This window comes from Protomyctophum bolini (genome assembly GCF_963924005.1).
Source record: "Protomyctophum bolini genome assembly, chromosome: 19".
NCBI classification, from domain to species: Eukaryota; Metazoa; Chordata; class Actinopteri; order Myctophiformes; family Myctophidae; genus Protomyctophum; species Protomyctophum bolini.
In genome coordinates, this window is record NC_137880.1 from 34183266 (window position 1) to 34204008 (window position 20743).

The following is a 20743-nucleotide window of genomic DNA, read 5'->3' on the forward strand; positions in this document are numbered from 1 at the left end:
AATGTATACAGTATACAATATAGAGTATAGACCATACAGATCTACTACGTCTACTTTGAATCGTCCACACCGAGTACAGGAATTGAGCTGCCTGGAGCTGAAAAGCACAGCAGTAATGTAAATACAATATGAAATACAGTATATCACTCTTTTTGGCCAAATTGTTGCAGTTGGTTTAATTCGCTGCTTTAATCCAGTGCTTAAACCACTTTAAACCCGGTGTCCCAATTTTGTTGAAATTAAATAAATACATTGAAAATGTCATTTTCAAATATTTAATTTTCGAAAATATCTGTAAGCTCGCAATCCAACATATATATGACCGATAGTGAGCTTATAGTCTTGTTTTTATTTATTTTCAATGTTTGGACAAAAAAGAACATACAAGTAGATTTTCAAAATAATTTAGAAAAGTCTGAGAGTAAATGGTTAAATAGAAATCTGAGCCCTTTCCTCACAATGTTGACTCTGGTTATGTTAGATATATTGAGTGGGTTCTGTGTGGTTAAGAAACCGGTTAACGCTATGGTAGCTTAGAATTAGATAAATAACTTTTTCAGTTATAGGGTGAACAAGTGGCTGAAAATACAGCATACTGTACTAATACTAATTGGCTAGAACATATAATACACAATTCATAATAGAGCATTTGTAAAGTAAAATAAAATGCCCTGTTTTCATGGGTAGCTGTTGGAAACAACCCGTTCATTGTACTTACCCTTGGTGGCTTATTAGTCGATGGTGTTCACTGTCAGTGGTCAAGTTCAAACGTAGCTAGACTCCAGTTAGAGGCAACCACTTGGTCATTTTGAAAACAAATACTGTGGTGTGGATATCTAATGGGAAATGAAGGAAAAATAAATGTGAGAAAATAGTAAATGTGCACGTATATGTGACCTTTTTTTTTTTTTAATACCGTTTTTATTAGGCATTTTTTGTAAATGACAACTTCAGAATATTATTGACAATGATAATGAGTAATTCAGTTATATAAAATGGGAAAAAATAATGACAGGCGTATATGTGATTATTGATGAGAACTATATATTTTTTAGTTTTTTGTTTGTTTGTTTGTTTGTTACAAAAACAGCCATTTACTTTAAAGGCAATGTCACGGTTCGCCGGTGTTAGGACCCAAGTGCAGAACTCAAACAAAGGCAGGACAAGAAGATCACATAAACTTGACTTTACTAGGGAAATGACATAGGAAAACAGATATACATACACATGATACACTGAACATAAAACCTGACACTAACTTAAGATCCAGCACTGAACAAACACAAGACAGAGTTTAAATAGTCATTGGAGCTCATCACCCAACCTGGCTCAGCTGGTCCCCACAGGTGATGACACTGCAGGGCAATCAGAGTCAGAGGAGCAGGACTTGGGAGAGACAGAGGAAACTCATGGACAAACAGGGGGGCTCAGGACGTGACCATGACAGGCAATGCATGATTATTTCACATAATAGAAAAGCATACCCCCACTACAGCAAGTTGGGCGCGAATCAACAATACTGATGAATACTGCATCTGTATACTATAATATACACTACAGAACTGTTTTCAGTGAGATCAAATACGGTGAAATACCTCAAATCACAGTCCTTTATAGCTTACTTCCTCATAAATGTTGGCTTAATTCTAATGGTTTGTGGTTAACAGTAGTCCCTCACTGGCACTGTGCCAGCATGTTCTACATTAATGACAATCGTCAGAACATTACACTAATATACCAACACCAATATTTTGACACGGCTTTCTTACCATGGGGGAGTTTGTCCCTCTCCAGCTAATAATCCTCCCCTTGAAATTGACAGAGCTCTGTCATAGCTTGTATAACATCCTATAGTGAGTATAGTCCACAGAGCTCACTGGCAGTCCCACCACCCGCAACGTGATGCGAGTTGTGGGAAGAAACAAATACTTCCTGAAATATGGTAATTAAGGTATACTCACCTGACAGGTTTAATATTTCTTTTAGACAGAGACTAGAGTTTGATGCATGTTGTGTGGGTGTCTGTCTGTGTGCATGTACTTAAAGCAGCAAAAGTAATTTATGCAGATCCATTTAATAAAATATTGAAGATCAGTTAAGGTCGGGATGATTTTTAATTACTTGCTGCTGGGTAGCCCAACATATAATAATACAGCATTGTTTATTAGTTAATGTAGCCTATGTTTTGTAATAATAATTACTTGCGCAAGCAGAGTGCACAAGTACTGCGATCGGCTGGGTGTGTATGTCATATATGTCGGTGTCCTCCAAAAGCCAATGTAACGACCACCATTCGTAGTGATCAACTAGGGTACCTTTCGAGGTTGGTATAAGGTCAATAACGGGTCTAAAGCATTTAGAATAGCAGAGAGCTCTATAGGACTCAGAGCAGCAGTCGTACCCATGCAGCTTTGCATGCAGTCGTACCAGCAGAGGTGAGCGCACCTAATGATGCGCCCTGCTTGTGCACAAGTAGGCTATTCATGGCCTACTTGTGTGCAAGGCGCAAGTTGGCATCTGCAAGTAACGAATTCTTGAACTAAAGCAAACAAGTCAAAGTCCAGTAAAAAGAAGGCTACAATATTTCCCTCTGAGAATAGAAATTTAAATTAGCATGAAATGGAAATAATCAAGCAAAGTAAAATGACTTTTTCATTTTGAGTAAGGTATATATACTGTATAGTTACTCTACACTATCGGACAGTTCGGACTGATGTCGGCTACCCATTGTCAGGTTTCTTCCTTGTTCAAATCTTTGTGCATGAATGATGGGTTTTCCCCATTAGTTTCGTAGTCTGTTCCTTCTCTTGTTGAGTATGCGGCTGTTTACTTCATGGTGTGTCACACAAGGGTGTTAAAAAAACCACTAAGGAAGATTGATTAGATATGTTTCTGGCAGTGCGATAGTTATCTGTGATGTGAGGCAGGAACGAGTTTACCTGCAACATAGGCTACCAGTAACTCGAGTCAAAAAATTGGCTCAGATGCATGCCAATGATTCCATGTCGGGTCGTATTGACAGGTTGTCAGACTTGTCTCTCACGCACGCGCGCACACGCACACACACACACACACACACACACACACACACACACACACACACACACACACACACACGATTGTGATATAACAAAATCACACCTGTGTGAAGTGAGGGGCTAACTCATGTTGATTACTTACTTACTTAATCCTCTTCATGCTAGGTAGCACATAAGGTCTTCACCAACGAACGCCAATGCAGTCTGTCTTCCGCCCAATGTTGCAGTTGGCCCCAGGTCCACCCCAACTCCTTCATTTCTCTCTCCACAGATCTTCTCCAGGTCTCTTTGGGCCTGCCTCTCTTCCTTTTCCCAGGTGGTGTCCACCTCATAGCTACCCTTGGGATGGCACTTGGGTCCATTCTGCAGACATGTCCAATCCACGTCCACCTTTTGAACTTGATGACACCTGACAGTGGGGTCAGGCCTGTTCTCCTGTAGAACTCATGTTGATTAGGTGATGTAAAACAAACGGTGCCAACACAAACATTAAAGGGACACTTCATCCTTTTTGTAAAATAATATATGTTAATGGCGTTTAGAAGCTTTAGAACACTTTCCTGGCGATCTTTATGTGTGTAATATGTGGATTTAAACGACACATTATTATTTTCCCTTTATTGTCAATGCGTTTACTAAACAAACTTTGAACTAAAGACAAACATTAAACCCGTGTATAGGAGGGGCTAGCGCCCCTCAACAAAAGGTTTTTTTTTAATTTTCTTGTTTTTTAATAGGTTTTCCGAGCTCAAATGCACCCAAAACACCTGAACTTTTAACATTCAGTAGATTTTCTGTGGTCTTGGGTTTTCTGACTCCAATTTTCCTGTGGACTGTGAGGTAAGATTCCACAAATCCCACAAATGACATAAGGATTTGCCAGCAGATGCCACTGTTGAGGGATTTTGCCTGTTTTCATTGCAGCTCAAAAGACTTCAGAACACAACACACAGAGAAAACCCCAGACCACAGAAAATCCACTGTGGATTGTGTTCAAAGTTCAGTGTGGGTGTAAAACCTAAAAGAACGAAAATAAACCTTTAATAATAAAATAAAATAAAATAAAAATAATAATATATATATATATATATATATATATATATATATATATATATATATATATATAGAACAAAGCAATAGCTACTGCTATTGTTCATTTCTTGCATGAGAGGGGGAGAACGAACAAACAAAGGAAGTAATTAATTGCTACTCACCTCCTCTTTCGGGAAATCGGGACCGTACCCAAGTTCCCTCAGCCCTATGTTAAAACTAGTTTAGCTTGTAGAACATCCTGTCTCCTCATGTCCCCAATGGTAACACTGTCCTCTGAAAGGCCATCTGCAATAACCTAATTATGAAGTATACTGCGCACCCATTCACCTTTGCAGCTAAGTGTCCCCTTCTCGGACTGCAACTGTAGCCTTGTATACTTACTGTATAAGACATTAAGACCCATTTATTGAAATCCCAAACATGGAATATACTTAATTGGACCATGCAAGCCACATTATTATAATGCCTGTCTCAGGACGGCCACCTGCCAGTATACAGTGGATAACTTCCCATGTCTTGCTGGGTAAGTTGGGTAACTATATAGCTTCTCAGATACATACTTTCCCAGTACTTGTTGTTGTAACTGCATTCCCTTTTCTTTGCCGTGGTCTTATTTCTCCTTCATGTTTCTCCACAATTTTCGCTAACTTCGCTAACTTGTGCTGTGTTTGTTCAATGTGTTGTTTTGGTATTTGGTGGGCGTTCACTAAACTAGCGTGCCCGCCTGCCCGGCTGTTTGATTGACAGCCAAATGTGCCAACCCTATCTGCCTACACACACACACGCACGCCTCGTGAATGCGCTCTGGTATACGGTATTTCCGAACGTGCCCTAGACGTGCCCATACTGTGTCTTGACCTTACAGTCTATGCGGTCTTGACAGTCTCCGCTCCGCATGCTCACTCAGCCAGTTGATAAAACACAATACACCCACTATTTTTTGGCTGGGCCGAGTTCAGAAATTCCTAGTAGTTAGGTAAAGTTAGCTTAAGTTGTGGCAACAAAAAATGCTTACCACTAGCTTTCTTCACAGATGTGTTCATAAAGGTGTCTACTATCACAGTTCCAACCCAACTACCTTGGGAAACTTTGTGACAGCTGCTGAAAGTTGGGGTACCATTATCAACCAATATAAGGCAAAGAAAATCCCAATTTTCATTCTACTTTAAGTAGCATGTGACATGTAACTATAGGGGTTTTTCATGATGCTGAATCCATTCCAATTAAGCATGAGTTTTGCACGAAAATACTCCTTGGGCTAAATTCGGCCATATAGCTACTTTGGGCAAATGGGCCCAAATGTGCTGACCTCATCACATTTGGGCTATCGGCATTTGAGTGTTTTTTGTTTTAAATGAAAAGCTCCAAAAGTAGTGGCAACATTCCAAACACCAAAAAACTGAATGTCAAAATATCGACCGCGGTGCATTTAAAGCATTTAAAGTATGCAGTACTATTACTAAGCATTTAAAGTATGAGTGTGGTGTCTCGATGGCAGAACACCGCCCAACAGTATAGGCACACCCCTGGAGGCCAGCAGAGGCAGAGAGAGAGAAGAGGAACGCACCAACCTCTAGGGCGGGTACTAGAGGGAAGGTATGTACCGCGTCACCTCCTTGATCAGCTGGAATGCGCGTCACCTGCCTTCAGTCAAAGGAGCGCCACAGTTCAAAAGTTGGGCGGTAAGTCGAGCACCACGTTCACGAGCACATTCTATGTGACTAACATGAACACTGAACAGCATAATATTGATTACCTCTTGTCCAGCAGTGCCGGTTCTAGGCCTTTTGAGGCCCTAGGCAACATATTATACAGAGGCCCCCCCCCCCCTCCTGCTTTGCCACGCCGGATAAAAATTGTAAATTTGCCATGAAAATGCTTCAATCTGGTGCACTTTGAGATCAAAATTAAGAAGCTAGGTGGGGGCCACATATGTTTATAAACAAATCCCAAATGTTTATAAACAAATCCCAAATGTTTATAAACAAATACCAAAATGTTTATAAACAAATCCCATGAGACTTGGTCCTACCCCCCCGACCATGAGACTTACTACAGGCCAACTGGTAGTGGTCCTACCCCCCCCATGAGACTTACAAATCCCAAATGTTTATAAACAAATCCCAAATGTTTGTAAACAAATCCCAAATGTTTATAAACAAATCCCAAAATGTTTATAAACAAATCACAAATGTTTATAAACAAATCACAAATGTTTATAAACAAATCACAAATGTTTATAAACAAATACCAAAATGTTTATAAACAAATCCCAAATCCCTTGGTCCTACCCCCCCGACCATGAGCCTTACTACAGGTCAACTGGTAGTGGTCCTACCCCCCCCATGAGACTTACAAATCCCAAATGTTTATAAACAAATCCCAAATGTTTGTAAACAAATCCCAAATGTTTATAAACAAATCCCAAAATGTTTATAAATAAATCACAAATGTTTATAAACAAATCACAAATGTTTATAAACAAATACCAAAATGTTTATAAACAAATCCCAAATCCTTTGGTCCTACCCCCCCGACCATCAGTGCCGGTTCTAGGCCTTTTGAGGCCCTAGGCAACATATTATACAGAGGCCCCCCCCCTCCTGCTTTGCCACGCCGGATAAAAATTGTAAATTTGCCATGAAAATGCTTCAATCTGGTGCACTTTGAGATCAAAATTAAGAAGCTAGGTGGGGGCCACATGTGGCCAGTAGCCCATGTAAGGGATACATGAAAAAAATAATCTTCTCCCTGTGACGAGGCCCCCTCAGTGGTTGAGGCCCTAGGCGACCGCCTAGTTCGCCTATGCCTAGAACCGGCCCCTACCAGGCTTGTATGACAGACGCGCTAAGCACGTCTATGACAGACTGTACTATGACAGACTGGTGAAGAGGAGGATCGGATCCATATAACTAATACATGCATGGGATGGAAAAGGACGGAGTAATAGCTACAACGACCCTAGTACACGGTGGAGGAACCGAAGCGAGAGCGATCGTCCACAAGCTGAGTAGGAACGTACTTCCCATGTTTATTTGATTGCCACAGGGCAGCAGACAGACTGTGTTTAATCACGCTCTCAGACGCCCGTTGAAGTCCCGAGACTTGGTCCAGCGACAACGACTCTAGAGCACCATCGTCCGGCAAGAAAGAGGAATTGAACATAACTGTCTATCTTACCTGCTTGTGTTGCCAATACGTGAAAAGTGATGATTTAAAGCCACTGTTTGTTAAACTGACTTTGTGATTAAACGCCTTGGAATAGGCAACCGTCCTTCTGTCTCCTGGGTGTGTGTACCAGTCGCCACAATGAGGTACAAAGTACAGCAGCCTTGTGTTCATTAAACAGAAAGATTGGATATTGGGTAAGACTGACGTTATGTAACTTTCAGGACCTTTCACTGCTTTGTCTTAACCATTATGGCTCTGGTCTCAGCCACATTCGTTTATTTTATTTTATTTTTTATGTTGCTACTGTCACTACTGTTGGAGGCTAGCAGCCATACACTACACAGGTTCATCCCGGTGTTCTGGGCATCTTTGTAATGTTAGTGTCAGTAAAAAGCAGGTAAAAGAGTAAAGTTTGAGGCAGACTAACATCAGTCACTATTCCATTCACTGACTGTAGTAGAAGAGGTATAAACAGCAGATGTCGTCTCCGCCAAAAGGAAATAAGTTGCCTGCGACCTTGAGACCCGTTTCTGAATAGGTCTAGACTATAGACTCTATAGACACACCATAGCCTTACATGGCTCTGGTCCATACGAATGCGGTTGCATTTAACGGCATCATTAGAGCTATATGGATCAGAGCTAACGGGCGGATAATCACAGTTCTCATAAACCTTTTTTTTTATTATTTTCTTTTTTCATAAAATAAATAAAATGAGCACACCATACGTGCAAAAGTGCCTTTTTTGTTAGGAGGATACATACAATTATCTATTGTTATTCACATTTACGGTTAAAAATTGCCTATTATCTTTATTCATGGACTTTTATTTTGGAATTATATATTTATAATGGAAAACCGCGTCACTGCAGAAGCACAGCACACCACACACTCAAAAAGTCACTATACACTTTACCACTTTAAGTTTTAATACCAATTGTATTGTTTTATACTGTACTAGGCTACTGAATCCTGAGTCCTGCATGTCATTGTCATAAGAGTGGATTGTTAGGATAGGCTATATGTCTGGACACTGTCCCTACAGACAGTAATTGGACCTTGAAGCTGTTTAATTACATTGTACAATGTATGCATTTTGTTGACTTAAAAAATTGATTATTTTAAATAAATATAAATACAAATAAAATAAATTATTCGTTGTTCACTCATTAACATACAACAACAATCTGGTGTCATACTCTCCTATGGCAATAGGAAGCATGCATGTCCACATCTCCAAGATATAGCTTTATGGAGCTCTTAAACCATTCTCTGGCAAGTCCCACCCAACAGTCTATATAGCCTAGACCTAGTGGCCTAGGGATTCGGGGCTCTGGCCGTAGGCTAGTACTAAGCGGACTTGGACCACATCTGTTGCACAACTGGGGTGCAAACCAAGGACACGGTAAGCAACTGCATTGGACCAACAGCAATGCCTTTCACAAATTCACATCTGTGCCAACACTGGGCCTGGCAAAGCAGTCTTAAACACTTAAGCCCTATATTTCATTGTACAACAAATAGCAAAAATAGCCATGGAATGTGCAGGATGTGCCACCACTGGGCCTGACACAGCAGTAAGCATTTCATTGTACAATCAACAGTATATATAGCCAATGTGCAAGTGTTGCTGTTTTCTTTTTCTTTTCCCAAAATAGGGACGCCATTGTTAATGTGGTTAAGACAGAAGAGGACAATATTATGGCTCAAGACACAGGAGGAATAACATTAGGTCTATACCTTCATTCAACACCGCTGTTTTAAAGTGCTTTGTTGTGACCGAGGCGAGGACCACAGTGCTGCATCCTTGATGTGGACAGATTCTCAATTAACTTTACCCATGATAGGCCTACCCCCCACCCACCCCATTGACATATTGACCCACACACCCCGCAAAGGGGTGAACTGACAGCAAACCTTGTGAGTGCTTTACACACTTAAGGAACAAGGATACAAACAACAGAACAAGATGCAACAGGAAACATTTCAAAAGTCAGCAATAAGCAACAGAAGACATTTCAATAATCAGTGAAATTAAATTAAAAATGATTAATAGGAGTTGGCACTGAAGGCTAATCTATAAGTGCATTTTCAGTATAGGGATTTAAAAGAGGACTTTGGTCTTTAAATTACAGACTTGGGGATCTATAAACTCTTGCTTGATAATCTCAGACAGCGAGTTGGGACATAGGGGGAGATTAGATCAAAGATGTAGGGTGGAGCGAGACCAGACCTTGTATAACGCGTGAGAAGGCCTTTGAAATCAATTCTAAAGATGGGAGCCAGTGCAGGGAAGCTAAAATGGGTGTGATGTGGTCGAATTTCGTGGAGCCAATTAAAAGGTGGGCTGCAGCATTCTGCACTAATTGAAGACAATGAATAAATATAGGCTCTCCCCATCTTTATTAAACAGATAACAGAAGAGACAAAATTGGAACTGGATCACTATAAAATTGAAGCTGATAAATGATCATGGTAGGGTTCTCTCTCCTGATTGGATAAAATGGCTATCCCTTCCCGACCTGAAATTGTATTTTCTGTTTAGTGTTTACTGGAGAAACGGGAAAACACCTGTTCCTGAACAAACAATACACCATTGATTACTATTGGAATAGGCTATATAATAGAGCTTTAACCGTTAAACAAAACACAAAAAATAAATAAATACGGTACACTTTTAATGAATAGTATCGACATTAATTGCTAACACACTCCATTAATTGTTGGTACTAATGAATGATTCTGTCGGAACAGAACTGCTTGTGTTGTTGGCTCCTGACACATTGTAGATATCTGGAGAACAAGAAATGTTTTAGTGAAATGGCTCATTCAATCTGAAAAATATCTATAAGTGGTTCTCAAACTTCTTTGTGTCATCAAGGACCCCCAAATTAATGTGTGTTTGGCTACGGCCCGTAAATGGTGCATTTATATTGCGTAGATATTTGCATAGATTGTATTACATTCACACACACATTCATACGGAAACCATGCAAGGCACCAACCAGCACATCAGGAGCAAGTAGGGGTTCAGTGTCTTGCTCAAGGACACTTCGACGGGAGCCCGTGTTCGAACTGGCAACCTCGGACCACTCTACCCCTGATCCACCGCCGCCGGTTAGATCAGTGAATCTATTATTATTAAACATGATGCAACTTACTTCGCCTTCCACGTATTCTCCTGAAGAAGTTTAATCCAGAGGAAGCAATACCACCACTTGTACTCTGTATGGAAAACATGGACCAGTAATTATAAGAATGTGTTCACACAATGCAAGTATGCAACACCATCATTAAAGAGGCGCTTCACTTGTGTCCTTGACTGTTGTCAGTGCACTAGCGCCTCCTACTGGTTGTTCTGGGTGCCTGTTTGGCGGGGAGGGTTACTAGTGGAGAATGAAACACAAAAAAATATTTAATTATTATTGCGAACGCAATGAGCACTTACTATGAGACCTAGCAGATCATGTCTGTGTGTCTGTCTGTCTGTGTGTCTGTCTGTCTGTCCCGCTTTTGTGCCCATATATGGAGCTGAGTGATTACGTCACCATGACTCAGCCATAACCATATAAGGAGTCCCCAAAGCAGCTATACGTCCAAAACCCAAATATGTACGAGCTGCGTTCGCTTCCCGCGTCTTACTGGTTAATTTGTATGTCCTTGTGGAAGTGACCAAATTATAATTGCGAACGCAGTGATTGCGAACGCAGTGAGCACTTACTATGAGACCTAGCAGATCATGTCTGTGTGTGTGTCTGTCTGTCTGTCCCGCTTTTGTGCCCATATATGGAGTCCCGCTGTTACGTCACCATGACTCAGCCATAAGGAGTCCCCAAAGCAGCTATACGTCCAAAACCCAAATATGTACAAGCTGCGTTCGCTTCCCGCGTTTGCGCGTCTTACTGGTTTAGTCCATCTGGTGTGAGGTGCAATAACTTGGCATTTTACTTATGACAGAAGAAAGCACTGTTCAATGGAGGAGAGTAGGAGACTCGTGGCTACCTGCATTCCACATGGCATCGCTTTTATGTTTCAATTCATATTCAGATATATTTTTCTAAATGGGATTATATGACAAAGGTAAAATGCTTGCTCCATTCCAAGGTCAACACAGTCAAAGAAGTGTTAATTGCAACTGTAGGTCGCAAATTACTATGAAAACCTGTCCGTCAGTCAGGTCACACTCATATGGTTGTCAGCTCATGACGCCTCGTGACATCACACCTTGTGACACGTCACACCACCAGATACTGTATGGTCGATTCTCCATATACGGCCATCTTCATATATGGTTGATGCCCCATATATTGCCGTCTCCATATATGGCTATCTCCATATATGAAGATCACGGCACTGACCTCATCGAAAACTCGAAAACTTTGGCCTGGCCCTACCTGGGCCCTCATCAAACCCTGTACACTCAAGACATTGCCCCGCTGCCACCCTTAGATCTCCATATATGGAGCTGGCCTGTTCTGACATTCCATAATGTTGATCTTCATGTCCTCATCAAACCCTGTACACTCAAAACACGCTCCATATATGGCCAGTACAGAATTCATTCCATATGTTGATCTGACCCCCATGCCAAAGTGGTCGCTTCTCGCCCTCAGGGCGTCTTACTGTTTGTTATTGGTTGACAGTGCACATTAGGCCAATTTCACACCAGCGAATAAATTGTGAGAAAATGGGGGGAAACTGCAAAAGAAAAGCCAAATAGCAAACTGATGCTAGTGGAACGAACTGTGGTTTTAAAAACTACTGATTTTCAAATGCACTTACTCTTGTTCGATTAGAGCCGGTGCCTGTACTTCCTGCAGGTAGACGTCTTAATAAGGCAGCTCGGATCTGTAGGCAGAGTGTTTGAATGTTATACAACACAATACATACTTTTTAAAACAAAGCAAATGTTTTATTTTAATATAGTATGCATCTGCATTAGTGTATGTTTTATATTTGTATAGTACAACATACCTTTGAATCCAACAGTGTCCCAAACACTAAAATGAAGAAACCCTAAATGAAATAAATAAAAAAAGTGTTTTATTGATGGTTGTATACATCAGTATAGTAATGTAGAGTAGGCCTATACATTCATGCCCAATAAAAAACAAACTGTTTGTTTGTGACCTTTTTTGCCCAATAATTACTTGGTTAAAAATGTCACAGCTCTTGCCATAACTTTGCGGAATTGAAGTTTCCCCAGCAGACCTCATAGCATAGAGCGGAGGCAATAAGTAATTTAGCTTTTATGCAATTTCTTGCGGTCAAATGTGTTTTTTTGTTTTAGCTTGTTTCATGAATGTGTTATTAGCTGCCATTACAAATATCCATGCCTTGGTTGTCCCACATGAGCCGCCACAGTCTGCTAAACAGATGTTATGCTGTTGTTATGTGTTTTGCCCGGAAAAGACACACTGTGATTGGCCAGTACAGTCACTTTGATTGACAGTTGTGCCGAACGCACACCTCAAAACATGATTTACGAGACTGTGATAGAGAGGAGGGAAACTGGACAACAGGGGCATTTCTGAAACCCCTCAAAATAGACCCCATGGCAAGTCATTTGGGATCAATATAAGTAGGAAAATATTAGCCTATATGCTTTTGCATTACCTGTAATGAGTTGAAGAATGCGAAGGCAATATGGATTCCAATATTTGTTGGAGCTGTCATAGTTCCCACTCCCAGGCCCCAAGTCAATCCAAAGAAAGGAGTCAAAATGGCCAAGCATCTTGCGACGACAACTATCGCATTCGTTTCATCTGACTGGTCAGAATGCTCCACACCTCTCCTCAGCATTTTGTACAAGACCACGATTAGAATTATGAAGTTTATGAAAACAATGGTCAAGGCAGGAATCACGAACGCAAGTAGGGCTTTCGTCTTGTGCCAGTTTAGCCAACAAGAGTTGTATTCTCTGATGTAGCCATTGTGGCCCGCTGTAGAGGCAATGGTGACGACTGCTATAATTAAAGGGCCTCCGTAGCCCAAACAGAAACCGATGGCCAGCATGGTTGATTTAGACATCTGGGAGAAAACCATGATGGTTCGGTAAAACAGGAGAAGGCCAGACACAAGCATCCAAAAGAACAGGGCAAGGTAGAAAAAGTGTATGAAAAATGTTGCTGCGCGGCATGGAGCGACTGGAACTCTGTAATCTTCCCCTGGATTTTCAAGGGGGTTGTTGGCAATTGCTGATCCAATGATGAACCAGATGTTTGCAATGAGCAGAGACACCGCAATGTTCACAATACAAACATGACGCATGTATGAGGTGCTGTTTCTGGTCATGGCCTTCCAAACGACTCCCTCAACGATGAGACAAATGACCAAGCATCCCATTGATATCCCTATGCCAATGTACGAGATTATGTCCAGTAAAACTTTAATTTCTGGGGGAATGTCAATCGACATAAGAATTGTGAAGGAGGTTAGGTGGGTGCAGTTACAGGTGACGGTATCATTTATGTCTGACACAAAAGCACACCCCTCGTGGTCCCATCCGCCGAGGTTATCAAAGAGTGCAAAGTTCCAGAAGACGCACTGTGGGCTCAATGTCAACGACGTGTTTTGTTTGTCAAAAGTTATTATCACATTTTCAACCGTGGTGTTCAGCTTGACCATCAGAACTTTGCCATTGATGGTGTTCTCATAGCTGGTTTCGTTGGTATTGAAGCTGCTGGCGTTGAAGCTGGCATTCCTGGGAGGTAGAATGCTGTTGAGGGGGAAGACAATGGTGGTAATAAAGAGGTTGGTAGCACTGGTGTTTAGAATGTTGAGGGTGACACTAGAGTTAATGTCTGCCTGGTACGAGTTGTTGAATCTTGTTCTGTCCAGCAGAATGAGGTCGGTTGATATATCAAACTCCCCTTCCAAGGAGTCGATGATACTTTCCAATGAATTTAGAAACTTTGAGCTGACATTGAGGGTTTTGTTGGTGTTTAAAATGAACCAGGATTCTGTTGCTGCTTCATCAATGATGACATCCACTATTTCCAGGATATCCTGCAGACAAAACGGCATTTCTCTGTTAGAGTGATAACATGTTTATCTTGTTTTAAGCTACAAAATATTGCATAATACTGTAAGCAAAGTACAATGTAACATAATAAAGCTCTCCTGTGGTTCTCAATTTGGTGTTTTAGTGATGAACAACAGGTCTAACATCTAGTGTTTCTTATTCATTAAGCTGAAATTATTAGGTCACCATGAAAGTAAGAATCATTCACCTACTCCATAATAACATTCTATATATTTTCTTTAATAGGCCTTAATAGGTATATTTTTGAGGCGAGGGCTGCGAGGCATATAGCAACCTATATGGGGATTTATTTCCACCGCTTACCGTCATGACAATCTCATCGACATCAACGGCGACATCTGCAATGTTGACCAGGATGTCAATAATAGCAGATATGGTTGCACTCGAACCAGTAATTACTGTTTGATGTGCTTCTGCCACCTTAGTTAGATTCCCCACAAATTCTGGAACTGTCTTCGCAACCAAATCCTAAAAGAATCAAATATGTCAAATGGTCAATTGCATTTGCATGGTACCAACCAAGAACATTCTGTTATGTTACCAGTGGTTCTGTACTGTTACCAGTGGTTCTCAAATGTCAAGAACCCCCAAATTAATAATTAGTGGACCGGGTCCCATCTGGAAATATCTTCTACCAAAGACCCTCATACAAGATAATTGTTGTTAAACCATTTCAACAAATATTCCAAAAATACGTTTTTATTTATTTATTTTTAAGTAGCTGACTTATAACGTCACAACAAGTAACATCCCAACGTGTTGTGAGCTTGTAGATCAGCTATTTTCAAATATCTGCTGTGTATAGGGTTATAGTGGCTTAACAGATTTATTAACTAATTTCACTGGTGGGGACCCCCTGGAACACCCTCGAGGACGCCTGGGGGTTCTCAGAGCCCATTTTGAGAACCACTGGTGAAAGTGATTCCCCTTCATGTGGTGGTATTCCCTATAAAGATTTAAAAAAAGCTTATTTTACCTGGGATTCAGTCAGAAGTTCTGCTATTTCTTTTACAATACAACTATCCTCCAGAAGTTTCCATTGTCCACTGAGACATTTGACGAGTATTTTTCCAACCTGGCCACGTTTACATGGTGGTTTTCGTTCGTCTCCTTCTCGTCCACTACCATACTCCTCATCATTACATGTAGGACCTTGTGCCAAGTGCAAATAATCCAGTTATTTCCAAATTTTATGACTGCACAACAATAATAATAACAAAAAGCAGACGTACAAGCTCAAAATACATCATGATGTGATGCGTTGAGCTTGTATGTAGACACTGTCAAACAGCATAAGTATACAACGTAAGTATAAGGGTTTTTTAAAGTACAATGTTTTTTAAACACTTACCGATCGTTGTTTGTGTTGCTGGCGGAACTGTAGGTGCAGTAGTTGAATCTGTAATTATTATATTAATGCATAGGCAGAGGAACCATAAGAAGAGAGTTCATGTACCACAACAATAATAATAATAACAATAACAATAACAATAATAATAATATAGCTGCAAGCAGTGATAAGGCGGGACCAAGAAAGAGGGACAATACGCAATAAGAACAATATGCACAAATACGACTGACGAGCTGAGTTGACAGTACACGGATTTGAAGACACAACCTTGTGGTCCGAAGGCAAGAGCTCTACTGACTGTGGTAGAAAATACATTTTAAGTTTGTTTTCCATGTACTAAAAAGTAACTGTTCAGTTGACATTAATAAGGTAAAGTTTAATTATTAGTTATGTATCAGGTGATGATGTTGAGCAAACTGACACTGTGGGAGCCAACCCAAGGCACAGCTAGGAGAGGGAAGGAGGCACACTAATTACTATGTAGACACACTGCAGTGCGACAGCGCAGCTAGCAACACTGGAGAGCTCCTGAGTCCTGACCCTGATGCTGGAAGGTATGGAGTTGAGGACAGCAATCCAGGAGTCCAGAGTTTGTGTCGACCAGTTTGCACTCTCACATCACATTGTAAAGTTTTACTTAGGGTGGGATGCTTCAGCTTTTACGATCTCATAACCAAGAATTACAGGTACGTTGGGCAGATTCCAAAGTACTCATACTTGGTCATGTAAAAGTGGCATCAGTGTACACCTAAAATGGTATGTGTCACAACTAATATTTGGAGGCTGAGCCCAGGTACAAGGGGCCCACGATCCACTATGTTTCACTTACTGCATTAAGAAAGGATATTATATATATAATTATAATTATTTACATTATTAAAATGACATGCTGGTCACACATGTTGTTGGTATGGTCCAAACATAATATTCAACCAAATTCCTAGTTATCGTACAGTAGTTACTTACAGGTTACCGAAGTTGGTGTCGTAATGACAGCGGTGTTCTGTTGTGTTGTAGATGATGTTGTTGATGTTGTTGTTGTTGGTGACGGTGGTGGTGGTGTTGTTGAGTCTAAGGATACATAATGCTGTTATTGTACTGTGAACGTAATGTATGAAAATTGATGACATCATTTTTCTGTAGCTTATTTTAAAAACGTACTTGTGTACTCCTCCAGTCCTCGAACTGGTCCTATTGCAGTCAGATTTGCCTTCTTCAAGGCAGGTAAAAGATCTGCATTTGCTTTGAGTAATTCCGTTGTATCAACAGATGATGTTTGCAAAACGTAGTTTACAATAGTGCTTCCTTCTCTGTTAGTAAGAACAAACCAGGAAAAAGTTGAGAACATAAATGTGTCGCACAGCCCTACAGTACATCTAAATTGCTGTATTTGTTGCTGTAAAATACTGTACCTAAAGTTTGTTACATCAATAGAAATGAACGCTGTGATTCTTCCATAAGTCTCCGTCAACTGCAAATTAAATGATACTTTTAATGACATGAACACAGCAATATGAAAAACAATTGACACACGCGCGCACACGCACACACACACACACACACACACACACACACACACACACTTACCAGGACCTCCAGAAGTCGTTTAAGATCTTGGAATTCTGTACTTTCTTCATCATTTAAATCCTCTGTGAAAGCCCTTTGAAGCCTAATTGACATGTTCAATTCTGGGCAAGGATAAAAAAAAAAGGACAAAAAGACAGTATACTGCAGTTGCATGCATTGTCTTGTATGCAATAACCATATCATCTCTGTCGTTGATATCTCATAATTCCACAACTATGGAGTTAACAAACTTTTCAGGATTCAAATATATATATCCCATTCTGAATGGGCACCCATTTTGGTGTCAGCATCATGTTATGCTTTAGCTATTGAAAAATAGCAGATCTACAAGCTCATAGCGCGCCACCGAGTGGCGCGCTACGAGCTTGTAGGTCTGCTATTTTTGAAAAATCGAAGAACGACTGACATTTTTAGAATCTGATCTCAGGTCCGAATGGGTTAATCAGACCAGTGTGTGTGTCCGGTGGAAACCTCGTATGAATCTGATCTCAGGTCAGAATGGGATATATATATACTATAGCAAAAGTAGCAGATCGACATGATCAAAATGTGTCGTTTCACGATACTTTTGTGTGACACTGCAGTAGTGTAACTAGTATAATCAAATAGCGTTAATTTATGAGATTAACGAGAACAATTAAACAAAAAAGGTTAAAATATGAAGATAAGGTTTCCGCCCGACAGCAACGATATACATTCCCAAGGTGGACAATGATGTTCAAACTTTCATGAAATGTAGTTATTATTCAGTCAAAAGCTCTTGTTGATACTTTTAATTGTTTAATTATTGATAATACAAACCCCACAGACAAACGTAACCACTTACGACGTGATGTTCCTATCTTGGTCATGTCATAATAGACGAAGAGTTTCAAAAATGTAAAAAGAATGGCAAAACATGTATAAAAAGCAGACCTACAAGCTCAAAATACATCATGGTGTGATGCGTTGAGCTTGTATGTAGACACTGTCAAACAGCATAAGTATACAACGTAAGTATAAGGGTTTTTTAAAGTACAATGTTTTTTAAACACTTACCGATCGTTGTTGCTGACGGAACTGGTGCAGTAGTTGAATCTGTAATTATATTAATGCATAGGCAGAGGAACCATAAGAAGAGAGTTCATGTACCACACCCCATCCCAATGCCGGTTTAATTTTTTTGTATTATTACGACATATAGCAGCCAAGTCTATGGATTTTTAATGTTTGTTTAGAGCCCTTTTTAAGAGGATGTTACAGAGAGGAGGATGGGGCACATTGATTGTTTCTGGCTATGAGTTACTTACTTCTTATATATATACAGTATATATATATATAAATAGTAAGTATAGGAGTATAGGGATACAGATACACATGGATTATATGATTTATACAGTTAAAATTGTAATTGCTTATAGGGATTATGAATATTAGATAAGAAGGGGGTAGGAGTAAATAAGTCTTTACTTCTTCCTACTACTTTTTGAACTTATGGTGGAAGATCAATGATCACATTGTTGTGTTTTTTTCTTTGTTTATTTCATTTGTTTATTTAATCTTTTATATTTTCTATAATTTTTTAATACTGTACTTTTTTTTTTCTTTACCCGAAAGTTCAAAATATAGATTATCAAATCAAACTTTTGACAAAAATCGAATGGCAGCCAAGTCTATGGACTTTTACTGTTTGTTCATGGCAGTTAAACATTGACAATGTGAGACGTCATGTGGCCAATATAAATACATCTGGTTGTGACTGGATACGTTTTATACATTAACCCATTCTGACCGGGCACCCATTTTGGTGTTGGCATCATGTTATGCTTTAGCTATTGAAAAATAGCAGATCTACAAGCTCATATCGCGCCACCGAGTGGCGCGATACGAGCTTGTAGATCTGCTATTTTTGAAAAATTCGAAGAACGACTGACATTTTTAGAATCTGATCTCAGGTCAGAATGGGTTAATCAGACCAGTGTGTGTCCCGTGGAAACCTCGTATGAATCTGATCTCAGGTCAGAATGGGTTAACACACTGCATTCATGTCTGCTAACGTATATAGTGGCAGTGAATCTGCCACTATATATGTTGCTTTATGTATGCCTCGTGTGAGGTCATGTGGATAATAGTCAACTAAAACTACCGGTAACCATAACCATATGATCCCTTTCTTTGTATTTTAGTATCTTGTCTACCTATTGGTTTTATACCTGTGTATATACTGTATGTTGTGTGTATTGTTTTGTACTCAACCTATTGGTTTTATACCTGTGTTTATATGTTGTTTGTATGTCTGGCCTCGTGGGGAAAGATGGTGGGTGGGTGGGGACGACTGGGAAAGGAGTTGTGGGATAAAATGTAAAAAAAACGAAGAGTCATATTCTCTGTCTGTGAAAATGACATGTCATACTCTTTGAATAAAATTTACTTAAAAAAAATAAAAAAAATACCGGTAACTAAAAAACGAAAACTAGAATTAAAAAAACATTTTAGTTAACTGAAACTAATTGAACTAATGAAACTGTATTGTGTGTCCTCAAAACTAACTAAAACTAAACTATATAATGAAAAAACCAAAACTATTAGGCAGCCAAGTGAGCTCCCCTCACTTCACACAAGTGTGATCTTTTTTAATAACCCCTCCCAACCACAACCACACGTGTTCCTATGAGTCATCACATTGTCTGTCTGTCTTTGTCATTGTCTTGTTGAGTTAGTGTAATTTACGAGTTATTATGCAGTAAGTGTATGAAATCGGTCACTAAAAACCAGGCATAAATTGCGCATCCAAAGCATGAGAATACTTGATATCAGTGACATTGACTCATGAGTGACATGTACAATACATGGTGTGAGTGACAGGCTGTCAGTCAGCAGCAGTCTGAAGTTCATAGTGGATGTCCTTATATTTGCACTACTATTACTGTAATCTGTTATTCAATTATTAACTATTTATTATACGACACAGTTAAATTCCTCTGCAATAATTTATCCATTTGAAACTCTAAGAGTGTAACCTTATGCGTTACAGTTAAATTAACATGTTTTACTGTGTATCTAAGGCTATTACCCATTATCCATTTATTCAAATACACTGTAATACAGAATTATCTTTGCATATTACCGGCTGTCTAGTCTCACATACCCAGACTTTCGCTGATCTGGTCACATTCTAATTCTGTTTAGGGTAGAGGAGGGTGCCATTCTGAAATAATAATAAAAATGCCGTAGGGGAAGGCCGGCCCTCCTAATAAGGGCGGACGCATTCAGTTGGTGTGGTAAAGGCATAGCCTACAGTGGGCGTAATTTTGTCACCGGTAATTTTGTCATCCAGAGCAGACGATTGATAGGCAGAGATAGGCAAATATACCGATGGTCTGGCAGCTACTCTGGCTATGTGAGACTACTGAACGTCATGCGACCAAAGTACATGAAGCTCTGTAGAAAGTAACATCATGTACAATGTTTTTTAAACACTTCGTTGGTGGTTGTGTTGCTGTCAGAACTATAGGTGCA

At 39.9% G+C, this 20743-nt stretch overlaps 1 protein-coding gene and 2 long non-coding RNA genes across 3 annotated transcripts; all 3 read right to left on the bottom strand.

Moving 5' to 3' along the window:
• Positions 1–9528: 9528 nt before the first annotated feature.
• On the bottom strand, positions 9529–13924 carry LOC308334375 (adhesion G protein-coupled receptor F5-like). The gene is made up of 5 exons (XM_080791105.1): positions 12879–13924; positions 12237–12278; positions 12045–12110; positions 10424–10487; positions 9529–10055 (listed from the first exon to the last, which is right to left on the bottom strand). Exons 1-5 carry the CDS (start codon positions 13887–13889, stop codon positions 9979–9981), a joined length of 1260 nt encoding a protein of 419 aa, XP_080647231.1. The 5' UTR covers positions 13890–13924; the 3' UTR covers positions 9529–9978.
• A 49-nt stretch (positions 13925–13973) lies between these two features.
• Positions 13974–15431, bottom strand: LOC308334376. Its single transcript, XR_013965891.1, has 3 exons — positions 15284–15431; positions 14611–14775; positions 13974–14270 (listed from the first exon to the last, which is right to left on the bottom strand). It is a non-coding gene; the product is annotated as an uncharacterized lncRNA (long non-coding RNA).
• Positions 15432–17097: 1666 nt separating this feature from the next.
• Positions 17098–20724, bottom strand: LOC308334382. The gene is made up of 3 exons (XR_013965896.1): positions 20703–20724; positions 17246–17346; positions 17098–17129 (listed from the first exon to the last, which is right to left on the bottom strand). It is a non-coding gene; the product is annotated as an uncharacterized lncRNA (long non-coding RNA).
• Positions 20725–20743: the final 19 nt, after the last annotated feature.

What these genes read in the sequence shown, in the direction of transcription:
- LOC308334375 (XM_080791105.1), bottom strand. Translation starts at nt 13,889, where the DNA reads ATGGTCAAGCTGAACACCACGGTTGAAAATGTGATAATAACTTTTGAC. An exon ending in CCGGCTCTAATCGAACAAGA is followed by an intron (nt 10,488 to 12,044) that starts GTAAGTGCATTT and finishes TTTTCCATACAG; the next exon opens with AGTACAAGTGGTGGTATTGC. An exon ending in GAGAATACGTGGAAGGCGAA is followed by an intron (nt 10,056 to 10,423) that starts GTAAGTTGCATC and finishes CTTGTTCTCCAG; the next exon opens with ATATCTACAATGTGTCAGGA.